Source organism: Lachnellula hyalina (assembly GCF_007821495.1).
Source record: "Lachnellula hyalina strain CBS 185.66 chromosome Unknown contig00017, whole genome shotgun sequence".
Classification (NCBI taxonomy): domain Eukaryota; kingdom Fungi; phylum Ascomycota; class Leotiomycetes; order Helotiales; family Lachnaceae; genus Lachnellula; species Lachnellula hyalina.
In genome coordinates, this window is record NW_022157131.1 from 64,801 (window position 1) to 80,451 (window position 15,651).

The following is a 15,651-nucleotide window of genomic DNA, read 5'->3' on the forward strand; positions in this document are numbered from 1 at the left end:
AGACTGGAAACAACATATTTATTATGACCCACGCTATCGAGATGGCCGAAGTTAACTCTGCAAAAACTGTGACATTTTGGGTCGAAGCCGGCATAACTTCTTAGGTAATTCGCTTTGCTAACCCAAGGTAAGGCTTGGCTTGGCATCAGATCACATGCCAGTTAATACGACCGGTATAAAGTGAAATAGACCACATTTCCCTTCAATAAAACAACTTCGCAGGTCGCTTAGCTCAGTTGGTTAGAGCGTGTAAGTTGCCAACATCGAAACATCACTACAACAATTGCTTACGATTGTCCTTAGGGTGCTAATACCATCAATGGTAACGCCAAGGTCGCGAGTTCGACCCTCGTAGTGATCAGATCTGATTTTTTGGACTTTTTTTTTTTGGACCTTTTCCCTAGCAGGGAAGCATTGAAACTACCGAGTAAGCATTTAGTCAGCTTGCAACTATTCAATCCTACTCTATAGCCCCTTCCTGTCACGCCTACTTGAAATCGTCTTTGCCGCTTCTATTATTATCTTCTACACTTTCCTTCTAATAGTAGGGGCTACTATAAGGCATTATGATCATGCAGAGCGAACGTTGGATAGACTCGTAGTAGACAGAAAAAGCGGCACCGGATTATTGCCACACAGAGTGATACACTAAAAGTCGATGATAACAGATGCTCCTTTTGGTATCCAGCACGAGATACAGAGATACATGATATCAATCATCAGGTGAAAAAAAAAGACCTGGTTTTTAGGGAGGCATTGCATTGTAATCCAAGACAAAAGATCAGCGCCTGGTAATTATTTTGGAGTCGTAGTGGTTGCCACAACCGGAAATAACTCTTACGGTTGTACGGTTGGAGAAGAGTTTGACCAGTACCCCTAATAATATGTTTCGCTGCAGGGAAAGACTGTTGTTCTGTCCTAGAAGTTGATGACTTTTTATAATTAGTCATGCTATAGCTAATAAGTTGAGAGAAGAATATATATAATCGACTAGGAGATATGGATTAGCTACAATTGCCACGGAGGTATATCCGCGACATTTGTAAGCTTTGCGTTCAAGGGTGTTACTGTACGGGTACTGTACCTGCAGGGACAGAAAAATGTCCCGTAAATACAAGGGGGCTTCAGCCAATGATATCGCTACATCTAGGACCCTGTAGGATCTTACAAGTGAACCTTCGTATCCTCACCGTAAAAAATAGACAAGTTTTATAGGACATCTAGCCCTTCAGTTATATACCTAGGTAGGTATGTATGGTTTCACATTTCGTGGAGACTTTACGAGTTAAGCCTCATTATTTACGTGGTTCAAGCCTCATTTACGTGTTGTAACCTTCATTTATGTCATTTAACCTTTGTTAAGCAGGGAAATCGTAGTATAACTCTATCTCCTAAACTGTGAATATTTTATAATGGTTTCTAGACTTCAGGCGTAGGTACATAGTTAGGTCACCACTTTCCCCATGTAGTGCAGTATACTACGCTGATTAGTCAATTTTCATTATCAAGCGAGCATTGCAATTTCCATTTTTGCCCTTCGCAATATACCGAGACATCTCCTCTCCTTCCTCCTCTCCTCGCATCGACTCTTTTTTTTTTTTCGCTCTCTTTCCCTATTGATTCTGTGTCCCGGACCAGATATACTTCCATCTTTGGAGTGCCCAAATCACGCAGCGCAGCACTCTGACTGCAATTGGCGCACAACTGCCCTTCCGCGATAAGACCTCTACCTAGGTAATCAACAGGCGCATATTCAACGAATCCAAAGCAATGGCCGCCAACCAGAATGGAAGTTTTGCGTCGCCCCTAGCCGATGCGAAGGCCTCACAAATCTTGGGAAGCCCCCAGCTCGATGGCATACTATCCAAGGTTTCCGAGCTCAGTGGGTGGACAATCGCCTTGACCATCATCGCTGTTCTCGTCGCATACGATCAATGTACATCCTCAACCATCCTCAATGTGCCAGAACCTCTGTTAATGTTGTGCAGGTAGCTACCTTTGGCAGAAGGGATCAATTCCTGGCCCAGCGTTTAAAATCCCCTTCATTGGACCCTTTCTCGAGTCCGTGAACCCGAAGTTCGAGGGGTACAAGGGCAAATGGGCCAGTGGTGAGCTGAGCTGCGTGTCTGTCTTCCACAAGTAGGTCCCACGCGCCTTATGATATCCATGTTTAGTACCTAATTGTTTCCAGGTTTGTCGTTATAGCCTCTACCCGTGAAATGTCGCGTAAGGTGTTCAATTCACCCTCTTTCGTCAAACCGTGTGTAGTCGATGTCGCACACAAGCTCCTGGGTGCCACCAACTGGGTGTTCTTGGACGGCAAGGCACACGTCGATTTCCGCAAAGGTCTCAACGGCCTTTTCACTCGCAGGGCCCTCGAAATCTACCTACCTGGTCAAGAGGACGTCTATAACGCATACTTTGCAAGGTTTCTGAAGGTTTCGAAGGATGCTGGAAACAAGCCTGTTCCGTTCATGTCAGAGTTCCGTGAGGTTATGTGTGCCGTTTCGTGCCGAACTTTCGTTGGTCATTACATTTCAGATGAAGCCATCAAGAAGATTGCCGATGACTACTATCATATAACTGCCGCATTGGAGCTTGTCAATTTTCCCATTATCATCCCTTTCACGAGGACCTGGTATGGTAAGAAAGCATCTGACATGGTTTTGGAAGAGTTTACAAAGTGCGCTGCTAAGAGCAAAGTACGCATGGCTGCCGGAGGCGATATTACGTGTATTATGGATGGGTGGGTTAAATCTCAGATCGATTCTGCCAGATATCGGGAGCGCCAAGAGAAGGGCCTTTCAATGGAAGGCATTGAAAAGCCACCCCACATGCTCCGTGATTTCACCGACTTCGAGATTGCCCAGACCGTATTCACGTTCCTGTTTGCGTCCCAAGATGCTACTAGCAGCGCTTGCACCTGGCTATTCCAAATTACGGCTCAACGACCTGACGTTCTTGATAAGATTCGCGAGGAGAACCTGCGCGTACGTGGTGGTGACAGAGATGTTCCAGTGACAATGGAGATCCTTGATGAAATGGTCTACACTCGTGGCGCGGTTAGAGAACTATTGAGATACCGACCTCCAGTCATCATGGTTCCATATCTAGCGAAGAAGGCATTCCCAATTACAGACTCTTACACTGTCCCTAAAGGTCAGTACTGGTCTAAATTGTAACTTACATGTTAAGCTGACAAATTTCAGGTGCCATGATTATTCCAACAACCTACCCATCTCTCCATGATCCTGAGATTTATGAGAATCCTGATGTTTATGATCCTGACCGTTATGTTACGGGTGATGCCGAGGTCAAGGGCGCGAAGAACTTCCTGGTATTCGGAACGGGACCACATTACTGCCTGGGCCAAGTATATGCTCAAAACAACCTGGCTCTTATGATCGGAAAGGCCGCGATGCATCTAGACTGGGTTCATCACGCAACTCCGCTTTCAGAAGAGATCAAGGTGTTCGCGACTATCTTCCCACAGGTAAGCAGGAATGTCCTCTGCACTTGAGATCAAGACTAATATACCCCAGGATGATTGTCCTTTGACATTTACCTCGCGTCCATCATAACTCGTTTCCTCTCGAGCAGCATCTTAGGCGTCTAAGCCAACGTGGTCCGCACATTTCGATTCGAGACGATCTTAACAGATCAATGGTTTGCGGCATGGCGTTCTGGTGCATTTGCATTTGCAAATTGAGGGGGGCTGTAAATGTAGGAGTCTGATTGGAAATCAAGCTCTAATATAGAGAGAATGTAATTATAATGAGCCTCGCAATGAGGGAATAATGAGAAAAGGAGAAAAGTCCGATTTCGCTATATCTTACTAGCCACGCAAGCGCCATATAGGCTTCAACTCCGTACCCCTCCTTGACATTGATGATATGTCGATGCCTGAAGTCTAGACAAGGAACTCGTGGAAGATATGCAGGTTCTCAGATGATCAACAATTTGCTTGCCTGTTGTTGAAATTCTTTCTGCCGTCAACATTAAGTTTAAGCATGTGCAAATATAGTGGCTTAATCCCCACAAGGCAGGTAGTCCGATTATATGATAATAGCATTTGTCAATTGAGGAGCTTTGTTGTTGCAGAGATTGTCTTCCATAATGCTTTCACAGCAAGACCTTTACTATTTTCAGTCTAACCACATTTACAATGCATAGCAATTATGACTCTTTCCGTCCCAACGCTAAGAAAGCTAGATTTAGAAATCGCGTGATGAGATTTCCTGTTTTTGAAGTCTATACGATTTCCTTTATAAGCGTCTTCGTATAGTTTGTCCTACTTAGAAAGTTCGAATTCAACTAAGGAGCTCACTAAAAGCCTTTGAAACAGAAGTCTCACTCTACAATTAGATTACTTTTGCGGTTCTGGGGATTCATTACTGGCTGGGATAATACGCCAGTCATATATGCGGGATTCTAATAATCCATACCAGTTAGACCTTGAAGAAACCGGAGTGAGTATTAGTAACAATGAACCGTTTTTACGTCAAATGAGTAACTTTCCTAGCTAAAGGCAGCTTCACCGTTGCTCTTTTTTGATTTCATAAGCAAGAAAGTACGAGCAAAGCAACTCCGACGGACGGAGTTTAAACTAAACACACACGTGCAAGTCATATTGAAAAATGCTGAACAAGCTTTTGCGTACTGTACGTACTAGAGGAAGAAATTAATAGTAAAAGCCTAAAGCAATTGCGCACGCAATGGAAAAAGTGCAGTTCCTATGAGACTACACGTTCCACTCTGTCTGGTGAGTAGGTAGGGTAATTAAGGCAGCCATTAAATTACTGAGGGGGCTGACGACGGCGTGCCTCGCGTTGATTATCCGGAATGGGTTTTGACAAGCCTCCACTTTTCTTGTCTTCTGATAGTTACTCCGTAGGCATTTTCCTGTACTTGGTATGGCTTGGTTTCATTGCATTCAAGGGATTCTTCCGAAGTGACAAGTTAAACTGAAATCGCTTAGCCACGCCGTACAGTCATCAATTAATATGGATATGTTTTAGAGTCTGACAAGGATGGGGGGAGGGGGTAGAGAAAGCGGCTGCTGCCAAAGGCACGGCTGTACGAACAAAGGAGGCCTCAACAAATGTGGATTAGCAGCGAGAGTGGCCTGAGTCACTCGGTCGGACAGTTTCGAGTGGTGCTTACTTTTCTTTACAGAGGTAGGGAGTGCTAACTAAGCTTTTAAAGGCCTCAGCGTCATGTCTTGTTGTCGGAGTTCGCTTAGTGCCCAGTAGTAAGTCAGGGGGGTAAGGCAGCATTAGGAGGCTGAAGGTGCAGGTCGGAGTAACAAAGGGCGTCCTACTGCGAGGCTTACGAATATGAGTCTATTGTTTGTCTGATGTAGTATATATGACGGTCTTGTCACCCTCAGGATTTAGGTTTTTCTTCATCAACATCCACAGCTTCAGTTTGAAAAGATTTACTCAATACTTGAACTCAGTCTCCAGACTCCACTACAAACAATCAACACTTAGAACCAATCATCAACGCAACTTCACTCAATATGCCTGGACTCCCAGCCTACCGTCAAAGTCGTATGTTTCTCTTGATCGCTCAATGTAATTTCCAAATCCTAACAGTGACCTAGAATTCCCTGACGATAAACCACCAACCCTCTTGTCTCCCGCCTCACCTAAAAACAAGTCCAGCAAGTCCGACAAAGTCATGGACGACGGCGCCTCAACCATGACCACATCAAGTTTCTCTTCAACCATCGGATTGATCAAGAGCAAGCTGCCGTCCTATAAAGATCACAAGGATCGCAAGTCATCCGAGTCCGAGAAGAAAGTACTGAAGGATTCTAAATCACGTAAGTCTCAGCGACAAGTGGATTGGGATGGTGAGCGTCGCTCATGGGAGTTCAAAGAATTGAAAGCTGACAAGTGGATTTATAGCGAAGGCAAGAACTGCGGAAGCTTACATGTATATATCGATGAACAAGTAGTCGCAGTCGATTCGATCTGATTCTTTGGCTTTGGATTTTAGCTCATCTAGCGTTTTTGGCGATTGGGGCGGCTCTAAAAGAGATCTCTGGCGTTTGGGTAGACTTTGATAAAGTCAAGATTGGAATGGAAAACAGATGAGGTGTCGCGGATAAAGATTGATCCTCTGGGGCAACAAGATCTTTCATTGCATAATATTTTACCTTATTTAATAATGGAATCTGTTTCCCTAGAAGCTATCATCTAAATCATCTCGCATGGCTACCATGCTCGGACTATCATCTAGTCCGTCACTGTCAAAACGTGCACCAGCTGTCTGGAGCAAGTCTTCAACAATCCTCTTGCTAGCTTCTTGAGCTGTATAATGTTAGTATTGAGCATTGCAAAGCAAGAATATACGTGCCTGGCGTTTGGAGTATTCTCGACTGGGGTAGGTTAAACTGAATGGTCTTTGGAGGGCTCATGCCAAGCTGTTGGTAGACTCCTTCTGCGTCCTCATCGCTATCACTTTCCCAACTAATCTCATCCTTCTTTGAAGATTTAGCAAAGGCATCCTTCGCTTTCCCCTTAGCTGGCGTCTGAACACTAACGCCGGGTGTCCGAGGTGCGCTTGGCTTACTATACTGCTGTCGAATTGGCGAGCTGAAAATCTCTGAACGTAGCTGCGGAGCTGCGGCAGGTGGTGACGATAGTGGAGATGTGGTGTCTCTCCATGAAGGCTTGTTTGCAGGGGTTTTGTTGAACAAAACATCCTTTCGGGTCAAATGAGGCGTAGCTTGCAGTCTGTAGTTTTTGTCCAGCACTCTGTGTAAAAGAGGATCTCCGCCGGCTCGTTTCTGGGTCGTAGATTGAAGGTGCGAAGTCGGGTCAAAAGGAGATGACGTTGGAGTCATGGACATATCTGGAATCCTGGATTTAGGTCCAGGCGTTGTGGGCGCATCCTCTTCCTCATCGTGCTCTGGCTTCTTCCCGTCACCCTTCAGTTCCTCTTTCAAATCTTCGTACGGCGACGGATATTCAGCAAATCTGGGCGCATCGGAGGATGAGCTCTTGGGGCGAGGAGCTCGAGGTGTGCTCCCACTGATATCGCCACTGTCCAGAAGAGAGTCGTCTGTTTCATTGAAGCGACTATGGTGCTCGCTCTCGGCGTTTAAAGTCTCATCACCTGCTTGTGAGGTTGACGTTGCGTATGTGCTGGCATTCTCGTGCGACTGGGTGTATGAAAGGTCATCTTCCTCTTCCTCTCGCTCCTCCACGCCCGATAGAGAGACATTGGCACTGGCTTCAAAGAATTGTTTCCAGAACTACCCCGCAATCAGTGTTAATTATGGGTCACGGAAACGCGTCTGGCAAACCTTTGATCCCTCCCACACGGCATTAGAATGCTCCGCATATTGCTCTACAATGGGCAAGATGCTGGAGGTGACAATTCGATGGGCGCGGCTGAAGTTGTGGTCGATCTCTATATGATAATGATATTAGAAACATGTGTATGTTCGGGGGTCGGTGAGACGAACCTTGAAGGGTAAGGGTGATGGACTGCTCGAGTTTCTCTAATTCTTCCGTCAGAGTCAAAGGTCGAGCTGACGAAGTGCTTGCCCGGGAAGTCATTTTGAAAAAGGCAATACTGTGTGTGTAACATGCGGTTAATTTACTCGTAGTCCATATAAAGGTACAAGACGCGACAGCAACGGCGACGCGATTTTGCGGGATTGTTACCTTAGCTTAGTAAGTGATTTTATTCTAACCGAAAGCTTGGCAAAATATTATGGTTTACATTCGACGCTAGGCCGCTTCCATCACGGAACATGCTACTTTTCACGTTGCCAGCAATTCCTCGCGCGCTATTGACGCCTTCTCATCCACACTCACTCGTAACAAGTATCGATATGTCCTCTATAGGCACATGCAATGCAATGCAACCTAACTTTCCTCCAGTTTCAATAGTCCCAACGCTCTGTATGCGCCATGTGGGTCGTGACTTGATCAGAGGTAGGAATAAGGGCATTGAACTCGTCAAACACCCGTCCTAATTTGCTGCAGATCCATGCCTCCTATGTCAATCAACCAAGAATTTTACTCGCTAAGTAGAATGAATGATATTTGCAGACTACCTCAGGATCAGGGACTCCATAAATATACTCTTACCGTCCTGAAATTCCCCGATTCCACGTTATCCCAGACTTTACCATCGTTTAGTCTCCAATCATAATCGGACAAGCGTCGCATGTTCTTGTATTCAGATATGTTTTCTGCCATTTCAGGCTTTAGGAAGATCTATGAAGCTGCTTGGCTCATAGCTAGCCTTTCATTGGATGTATAAGCTGTAGGGGACCATTCTAAGCCCCACCTGCCATGCAATATAGACTAGTGTCTTGAAAAGTCGGGTGTCTGCTTGCATCGTACCTCTCCATTTGGTGATCTAGGTGCCATAATGGATGCCATCTCCAGGTTCTTGAGCTCCAAAGCTGGACTGTACAGGAGACTAGCAACTGCGGATATTCATCCTCCGTGCTCCTCGCTGTATGAATAGAGGCATTAGACCTATCGTTCGTACAATACTCGCCTTCGAGCAATTCAATGCAAGGATCACAGCTAGTAACAGAGGTCGGGGCCCACGTCCAGGCCGCTCCCTGTTATTGCTCACCCGAGAATCTTTTCCTTGTTCAGATATAAGTATACCCTTCTCCTTTCCTCATAATACCAATTGCCAAGATCCACTCTAATTGTGTATATCTCTCTATTTTACGACATCATGCTTCTTCCTAGGGCGACCCCGCTGTCAATAGCCGTCCATTTTCTCTGTATCTTGGCTCTAGCACAAGGCCTACTCACTGGACCTTCACCAGAAGCCTCAGCAGCTTGTCAAAACATCTCGCAAGGGTCCGCGGAAACCCAAATCTATCCCCAGGCGTTGGCTGATCCAGATTATCTCACCGCCAAGAATCATTATTGGGATGCTGCGAATGCGGATTTGACTCCCGCTTGTGTTGTCTTCCCCACGTCAGCCGAACAGGTCTCTTACGTTGTCTCAGTTCTATTAAGCTTTCCAACAGTTCCTTTTGCTGTTAAAAGTGGCGGGCATAACACCAACGTGGGGTTTTCGAGCGTCGACTTTGGGGTGTTGATATCCTTCAGTCAGCTGAACTCTACTATCCTTTCTTCAGACCAGGCAACGGCCGAGGTTGGATCAGGAGCACGCTGGGAGAATGCCATATCTGCTCTGGAACCCTATAATCTAGCTGTCGTTGGTGGCCGTATAGGTGGGGACCGAACTGTCATTTTTGAAAAGATAGCGCTGACATCCTTAGGCGACGTTGGGGTTGGTGGTTTGCTTCTTGGGGGTGGCTTGAGTTTCTTAAGCGCTCAGTATGGGCTTGGTTGTGACAATGTAGTGAACTACGAAGTTGTTCTTGCCAATTCTACAATTGTGAATGCAAATGAGCATAGGAATACGGATCTGTTCTGGGCTCTGAAAGGTGGTGGTAACCAATTTGGTAAGTCCAGCATTGAGCTCTTGTATCGCGTAAATTAATATGTGTCAGGTATTGTGACTAAATTTACTCTGAAAACTTATCCCATAGGAACTGATGGACAGGTAAGTTGCAGGTATAGTAGTGTGTATAAATCTAACCAGTACCTAGGTTTGGGCTGGAACGCGCATATACGACGCGACCAAGCTATCGGCGGTTCTGAACGCCACTCAGCATTTTATCGAGTATAACGACGATCCGAAAGCAGCAGTTATTGTTACGCTAGATATTGCCGTTGACACGCTTGTTCAGGTGGCAGTCGTCTTCTTTTTCTACGATGGAGAGACTCCCCAAGGCGGAGTGTTTGACGAGTTCAATGCCCTTATTCCTACCTCTGATCAAGTCACGACCCAGACTTACTCTGACTTTGTATGTAAGCTTCGTACCTGAAGATGATGTTGCTGACTTGTTGTGTAGGAGTCAGGAAATGATGAATATAGCCTTTACGGTGAGTACGAATCTCATGCCCTTTTGACTATCAACCTGTCTGTCAGGATTCAAAGCACTGACACGGATTTCAAGGTCTCAGATATCTATACCGAGTAAGGAAAGAGTAGTCTTCCATTGACATTAGCTAACCATCCAGACAACAACGATTCCCAACCTGCCCGGGATAAATGGCACGGATCTATACAACACTGTCTACAGCAAATTTGTTGACTACGTTATCACCAACGACCTCCTCTTCCCCGGATTCGTCTTTTCCCTCGCCTATCAGGTATGTAATTCAGGGGTAAAGCCCTTTCATTCAACATGGCTCTATAGTTTGGTTGGATTTCTAAGATATGGTCTTGGGGTGTCCGCTCTGTGATTAATTACCTGAATCATTTGGCAGCTCGTATTCATCCGCTCCTAAAACATTCTTAAAAGATCAGATGCTAACGACCGATCATCTATAGCCTCTACAAACCCTGGTACGCTTATTCTCGTACAGAAATGCTGTTTTCCTTTGAGAGTTGGAAGTTGTCTCCAGAGCCGGAATACGGGCTCCCGAAACAGCTTCCAACCCCTCGGCTCTCTCTAAGCAGTCTCATTTATACTATGCTAATTCGATACAGCTATCTGCAGCTTCCGTCGCCTCTGGCGGCGATGCTATTCAATTAGACCCCAGGAACGGCGATCGAGTATGGATAGATCTAGTTATATCCTGGGAAACAGCTGTCGGCGATGACATTGCGGCTTCAGCTGCCGAGCAGATAACAAGTGACATTGATAGTTACGTGCGGACCACTTACGCCGGAGTCCCCAATACTCGCTATGTTGAGGGCAATTTGACTTACGAGGAGTACAACCCGCTTTTCCTGAACGATGCTATGTATGACCAAAAGCCTGCACAGAGTTATGGGAATAATTCGTATGAGAGGTTGAGGGCAATTCAGAAGAACGTCGATCCGAATGGGTTCTTTCCGACGAGAACGGGTGGCTTCAAGTATACTTGATAGGGCACGACTTGCTGTTGCAAGAGCTTGTTGCTGGGGTTATGATAATAACTAAAGGCGTGGTTTTGAGATTCTTGGTGCTGGAGCTGACTTTTTGGGTGGTCAAAAGAACCCTATAGTATAATCAAATTATAGGTACAATGCAGTGGTCCCATCTATTAAGTGCCCGGTTCTTGGGGTGCTTTGCGCTCAACATTTATAGCATTTTAGAAACTAAAAAAGTCTCTAAACTTTCAATCATTCATTGATTTGCTACACAGCTCACTTAACTAGCCAAGAAAATACAATATTTTTGACGTTTCTGGATTTCTCAGCTCAAACTCACCCAATGCAAGTCTGACGACACCGAGGGCAGGGATTACTAGATAAGCTTCTCTGACAGAGTAAATACAACACCCTCCAACAGCTCAACAACAATGTCAATTCCACGCATTGCAACCTCTTTCCTCCTGCGGGGCTCGCGATCCTCAATTGCGAGGGCGCCTCGACAGTTTAGAGCCTTCCCAATCCCGACTTCCCGCGCCACGCCCCTTGCGACCAGAAGCCAATTCCGACCCTATTCCCAAGACTCCCCCCCTCTAAGCAAAATCTACGCCTTCGAAGATGTACCTCCCCTCCCCTCCCTTTTCCCTATATATGCCCCTCAATCTAAAGAACTACGCAGGTCCAAAAACTTTCCACAAACCCCTCGCCATCCCGCATCCTAATCGACTCGCGCGAACCCGGCGAATTGCAAAGCAGCGGCACTATTCCAGGGGCTTTGAATATACCGGTTGTTAGTCAAGCGGACTCTTGGTTTATTACACCGGATGAGTTTGAAGATAGATATGGGTTTGAGAGGCCGGGGAAGGATGTCGAGGTTGTGTTTTTCTGTAAGGCGGGCGTGAGGAGTAAGGCTGCGGCAGAGCTGGCGAGGCAGGCGGGGTGGGCGAAGATTGGGGAGTATAAGGGGAGTTGGCTTGATTGGGAGGGGAAGGGGGGTAAGATCGAGGGTGGGAGGATTTGAGGGTCCTGTTGGGGTTTATTTCACGCGTTGATCATTGAGATGAATGGCAAATTTGATATCGTCTCTTGAAGATGGTATACTATGTTTACAGTGCCAGCCCCCGCCCCATGGGGAAAAGCTTTATGCAATCGCCAACTCCTTCCCAATTTGCGACCAAAAGCTTGCATGGTGCAAGCTCGAAGAAATATGAAATCCTCATAACCCTTTATTTAGAACAACATTCTCAAAAGCTTCGTTTCTGGAGTATCTTCCTTTGGGGTATCCTTGTTGGCCGGACTCCCATTCGCAAAGAAGAGAAACTCAATCGCGATAGCCAGTGCAGCATGGAGAACAACGACCAATATCAATAACACTTTGCTAGTCTGCTTGTCCGTAGCACTCAAGACTGGATACATATTCCTCAGCAGGAACGCTACGCTGAGTCCAAACCCCACGGCCACAAACACGTAGTTGAGGATTGAAATAGTCGACCATGAGATGAGAGCCACTGGAATCCAGACAATGTTCGAGTAGCCGTATAAAGCCCAGCATTCAAGGAGATTAGCTGATTCGCTGCCAAAGTACTTCAGGGCGAGGAAAAGGGCGACGGGTATGACCAGCGTATAGCCGTAGATGAGACCAGCAGCACCTGATGCAAGCGTTAGTAGAGTTTTCATCCACCCATTCAATAGAAGTACATACCACTGAGCAATTTGAAGTCATACACAAAGTGCGCGGTTCCCGTCATCGCCAAGTACTTATTGATTGTGCCACCCAAGAACAAGATGAAGATAACCGTCGTCGCAATCCAGATCGGCCCATAAAGATCAGCGTTCCCCTCCAAAACATCGAGGAAGTTTGCGCGGGGGTATAACGCGGCCCAGCATCTCGATAACACGGAGGTGGTATCGACGTCGAAGAATTGCGCGTAGAAGGATAGAGACCAGAGAAAGCGTTTCGAGGAGCCACTGCTAGCTGTAACTGGAGCAGGAAGGCCAGAAGATGCACCCGGGAGCTTTCGCCCGCCTGCAGATTGGTCGGTGTTGAAGTTCGAGGAATGGAATTCGAGATCCTCTTGTAAATCAGTGTGTCCAAGATCACCCTGGATTTGAGTCAGTTGGAGAGGAACATGCGCTGTGTTCATGATGAATTTACCTCTTCATCAACATCAACTACTACATCATACCCAGCTCCAGACATCTTGCAGCGAATGTTCTGAGTCGGTGGTCGTGGAGTTATTTGGTGGTAGAAGGTGAGCTGGCAGCTTGCGAATCCATGGTCACATGAACCCTGTCCGCATTTCCCGCTTCAGCTTGAACCTCACCACCACAATCAACATATCACGTTCTTTTCTTTCTCTGCACCAAGCTTTTAGTCTCAATGAAGCTTTAAAGCCGGCCAATGAATCTTCATGATATTCAAGCCCTGTGCTAGGGGAATTACGCCAATATGAAATTAAGATATCCAGAAGCCTTTTCAGGGACTCGGGCAATACCAGAATACAGCATGTAACTTGAATCTCAGAGGCATTGTCTGCAGTCAATTACTGCCGTAACAGTAACTGGGTTACTATCTTATCTTTGAGCATCAAGATTATATGCTACTTGAAGTCGTCCGGACGTACCTCCACCTCATCACCCGTTACTGAGAGAGGCATATGAATGAACGACGTATGGTAGGAGAAGACATTTCCTAGGCAGTCGTTGTCGTTACCTCTCTTGTCAACACTAAATACCATCTGAGATTCAAACCCTTTCACCAGCATGGACCGCAAGATCAAACCCCAACTTTCCCGTCTCTGCTACTTTTTCATTCTAGATCGTAGGGAAACCCGTCTCCGGCAAGCCGTTTCTGTGCCTAAAGTGCAGCCGCCATCTTGGAATGGTGAGGGCAGGCGGGGTACCTTATCCTCGTCCAAACTATCGCATGAGCAACGTGCATAGATCAATAAAAGCAAACTTCAAGCAAATATAGCCATTGAGTCGAGGCGCCTCGAAAGCCTTCCCCACTCGTTCTGAGTGTCCAATTGCTCAGACCAGAACTTCAACTGATCCCCTGGAATTTTCACATTCACACTATGAAATACTAGATATCACGCGCTCAGCACCTTCAACTTTGGACTACACCTACATGTGAAGAATGCACGCATGGTGGACCGCCACCGAGAGAAATATATGGGGCGAGCTATCACGACTCCAAGAGTTTTTGAAAGCGAATTTTAGTCGAGGAGAGCCTAGTCGCAAATATATCGGGGAGAAGATAGATAGGACTCTGGCATGTCTTGGTATCCTTGAAAGGATGGGACAGCGACGAGTACAACGAAATCCTCTACCCATTAGAAGATTGCGAACAGAAATTATCCGATTAATACTTTTGGAGCAAATAGATTGCGACTACAGACGCTAAGTAAGAAATATAGGAATATGACACTGGGAGCAGATGTGATGGTTCAGATACTCGAGGATGTCGTTGAGAAGTCCCTCGAAGATACGGCTATATATCGTCAGAATATCAGGGGAAACAAGGGGTCTAGCGAGATGGCAACTGAATCACGCAAAAGTTAGAGAGAGCACGGAGACGTTGGATCACAAATCTAGAAGGGCCTGCAGCTCGTACAGCCACTCGAAATGCCTCGTCTCAGTCCGTTACTCCTAGCCCTTTCTAGTCAGATATAAAGATACTATTGGGATTTAAGCCTTGAGATTCGATGTGTAAGATCACATAATCTGAAGAATACCATACCCAAAACCTCAATATTCATGGCTTTTAAGCACCATAACGTCTCTCGTTTCCACAAAATTACAAATCATCTTCACTTGATTTCCGTTCACTATCACAGCGGTATACCCAGGGTTTTGTCTTGATCATTGTCATATTGCTTGCCTCAAATGCTATTGTGAGAAAGTACAGCTAGCCAGCCACGCATAACAACGCATCAAGTCTCTTCCGCAGTCTTCTCTTAGCCCTACCGGAACGCCAAACGAGCGAATAGATCACTTTAGCTTCTTCTTGGGACGGAGTTGGTTGGTGTGGCCACATTTCTTCTTTCTGCAGTTGGTGGCACGGGGAGGGAGACGGGCCTGTTGATTCGCTTGTTAGTTTCCAGGGCAAAATTCGAGGAGTGCGGGTGAACATACGTAGCACTTTCGGCAGATCATCTTGTCGCAGTTGAATTTGGAGGCGAGGGCCTTGAGGGAGGGCTCGATAATACCACCACGGAGACGGAGAACAAGGTGGAGAGTGGATTCCTGTATCGCCAAAGTCAGCCATTGCTTCCAGACTGCATCCCGCCTTCAAAATGCTGCGCCTCTGTGCGCGTCATAATCCCCATTCCCAAACAGTGAGTCCGTACCTTCTGGATGTTGTAGTCTGAAAGAGTGCGTCCATCCTCAAGTTGCTTGCCGGCAAAGATCAGGCGTTGCTGGTCCGGGGGAATTCCCTCCTTGTCCTGGATCTTGCTCTTGACATTGTCGATGGTATCGCTGGATTCGACCTCAAGAGTGATGGTCTTGCCCGTGAGGGTCTTCACGAAGCTGTTCGGCCAAGATTAGTCTTCTGTCTTCGAATTCGTCGCCATTCGTGGCGAACCGCAATCGTGGATTCCTGTACTCACATTTGCACTGATAGGGAGGCAATGTTAGCATTGTCCTATCATGAGAGTTGGAATCTGGAGACAGCGAGTGGTAGACTTACTATTTGCGGTTTCGACGTGGGTTGATTGATGTCGTCGAACA

At 46.4% G+C, this 15,651-nt stretch overlaps 6 protein-coding genes and 1 non-coding gene across 7 annotated transcripts; 5 read left to right on the forward strand and 2 right to left on the reverse strand.

Moving 5' to 3' along the window:
* Nucleotides 1-221: 221 nt before the first annotated feature.
* LHYA1_G001459 lies at nucleotides 222-361 on the forward strand. The gene has a single exon. It is a non-coding gene; the product is annotated as a tRNA-Gly (tRNA).
* A 1,409-nt stretch (nucleotides 362-1,770) lies between these two features.
* Nucleotides 1,771-3,581, forward strand: erg5 (Cytochrome P450; the record flags this gene model as incomplete). The annotated part of the gene is made up of 5 exons (XM_031146442.1): nucleotides 1,771-1,936; nucleotides 1,989-2,139; nucleotides 2,192-3,159; nucleotides 3,210-3,493; nucleotides 3,543-3,581. 5 exons carry the CDS (start codon nucleotides 1,771-1,773, stop codon nucleotides 3,579-3,581), a joined length of 1,608 nt encoding a protein of 535 aa, XP_031008247.1.
* A 1,940-nt stretch (nucleotides 3,582-5,521) lies between these two features.
* Nucleotides 5,522-5,962, forward strand: LHYA1_G001461 (uncharacterized protein; the record flags this gene model as incomplete). The annotated part of the gene is made up of 3 exons (XM_031146443.1): nucleotides 5,522-5,552; nucleotides 5,606-5,827; nucleotides 5,913-5,962. The coding sequence occupies 3 exons, from the start codon at nucleotides 5,522-5,524 to the stop codon at nucleotides 5,960-5,962; spliced, it is 303 nt and encodes a 100-aa protein (XP_031008246.1).
* Nucleotides 5,963-6,189: 227 nt separating this feature from the next.
* On the reverse strand, nucleotides 6,190-7,571 carry ask1 (DASH complex subunit; the record flags this gene model as incomplete). Its single annotated transcript, XM_031146444.1, has 4 exons — nucleotides 6,190-6,317; nucleotides 6,469-7,264; nucleotides 7,316-7,422; nucleotides 7,478-7,571. 4 exons carry the CDS (start codon nucleotides 7,569-7,571, stop codon nucleotides 6,190-6,192), a joined length of 1,125 nt encoding a protein of 374 aa, XP_031008249.1.
* Nucleotides 7,572-8,715: 1,144 nt separating this feature from the next.
* On the forward strand, nucleotides 8,716-10,932 carry LHYA1_G001463 (putative FAD-linked oxidoreductase; the record flags this gene model as incomplete). The annotated part of the gene is made up of 9 exons (XM_031146445.1): nucleotides 8,716-9,223; nucleotides 9,272-9,457; nucleotides 9,506-9,558; nucleotides 9,605-9,862; nucleotides 9,911-9,941; nucleotides 10,016-10,035; nucleotides 10,080-10,211; nucleotides 10,393-10,407; nucleotides 10,552-10,932. The coding sequence occupies 9 exons, from the start codon at nucleotides 8,716-8,718 to the stop codon at nucleotides 10,930-10,932; spliced, it is 1,584 nt and encodes a 527-aa protein (XP_031008248.1).
* Nucleotides 10,933-11,348: 416 nt separating this feature from the next.
* RDL2 (Thiosulfate sulfurtransferase, mitochondrial) lies at nucleotides 11,349-11,938 on the forward strand (the record flags this gene model as incomplete). The annotated part of the gene is made up of 2 exons (XM_031146446.1): nucleotides 11,349-11,537; nucleotides 11,597-11,938. 2 exons carry the CDS (start codon nucleotides 11,349-11,351, stop codon nucleotides 11,936-11,938), a joined length of 531 nt encoding a protein of 176 aa, XP_031008250.1.
* Nucleotides 11,939-12,147: 209 nt separating this feature from the next.
* yip5 lies at nucleotides 12,148-13,117 on the reverse strand (the record flags this gene model as incomplete). Its single annotated transcript, XM_031146447.1, has 3 exons — nucleotides 12,148-12,566; nucleotides 12,620-13,019; nucleotides 13,073-13,117. The coding sequence occupies 3 exons, from the start codon at nucleotides 13,115-13,117 to the stop codon at nucleotides 12,148-12,150; spliced, it is 864 nt and encodes a 287-aa protein (XP_031008253.1).
* Nucleotides 13,118-15,651: the final 2,534 nt, after the last annotated feature.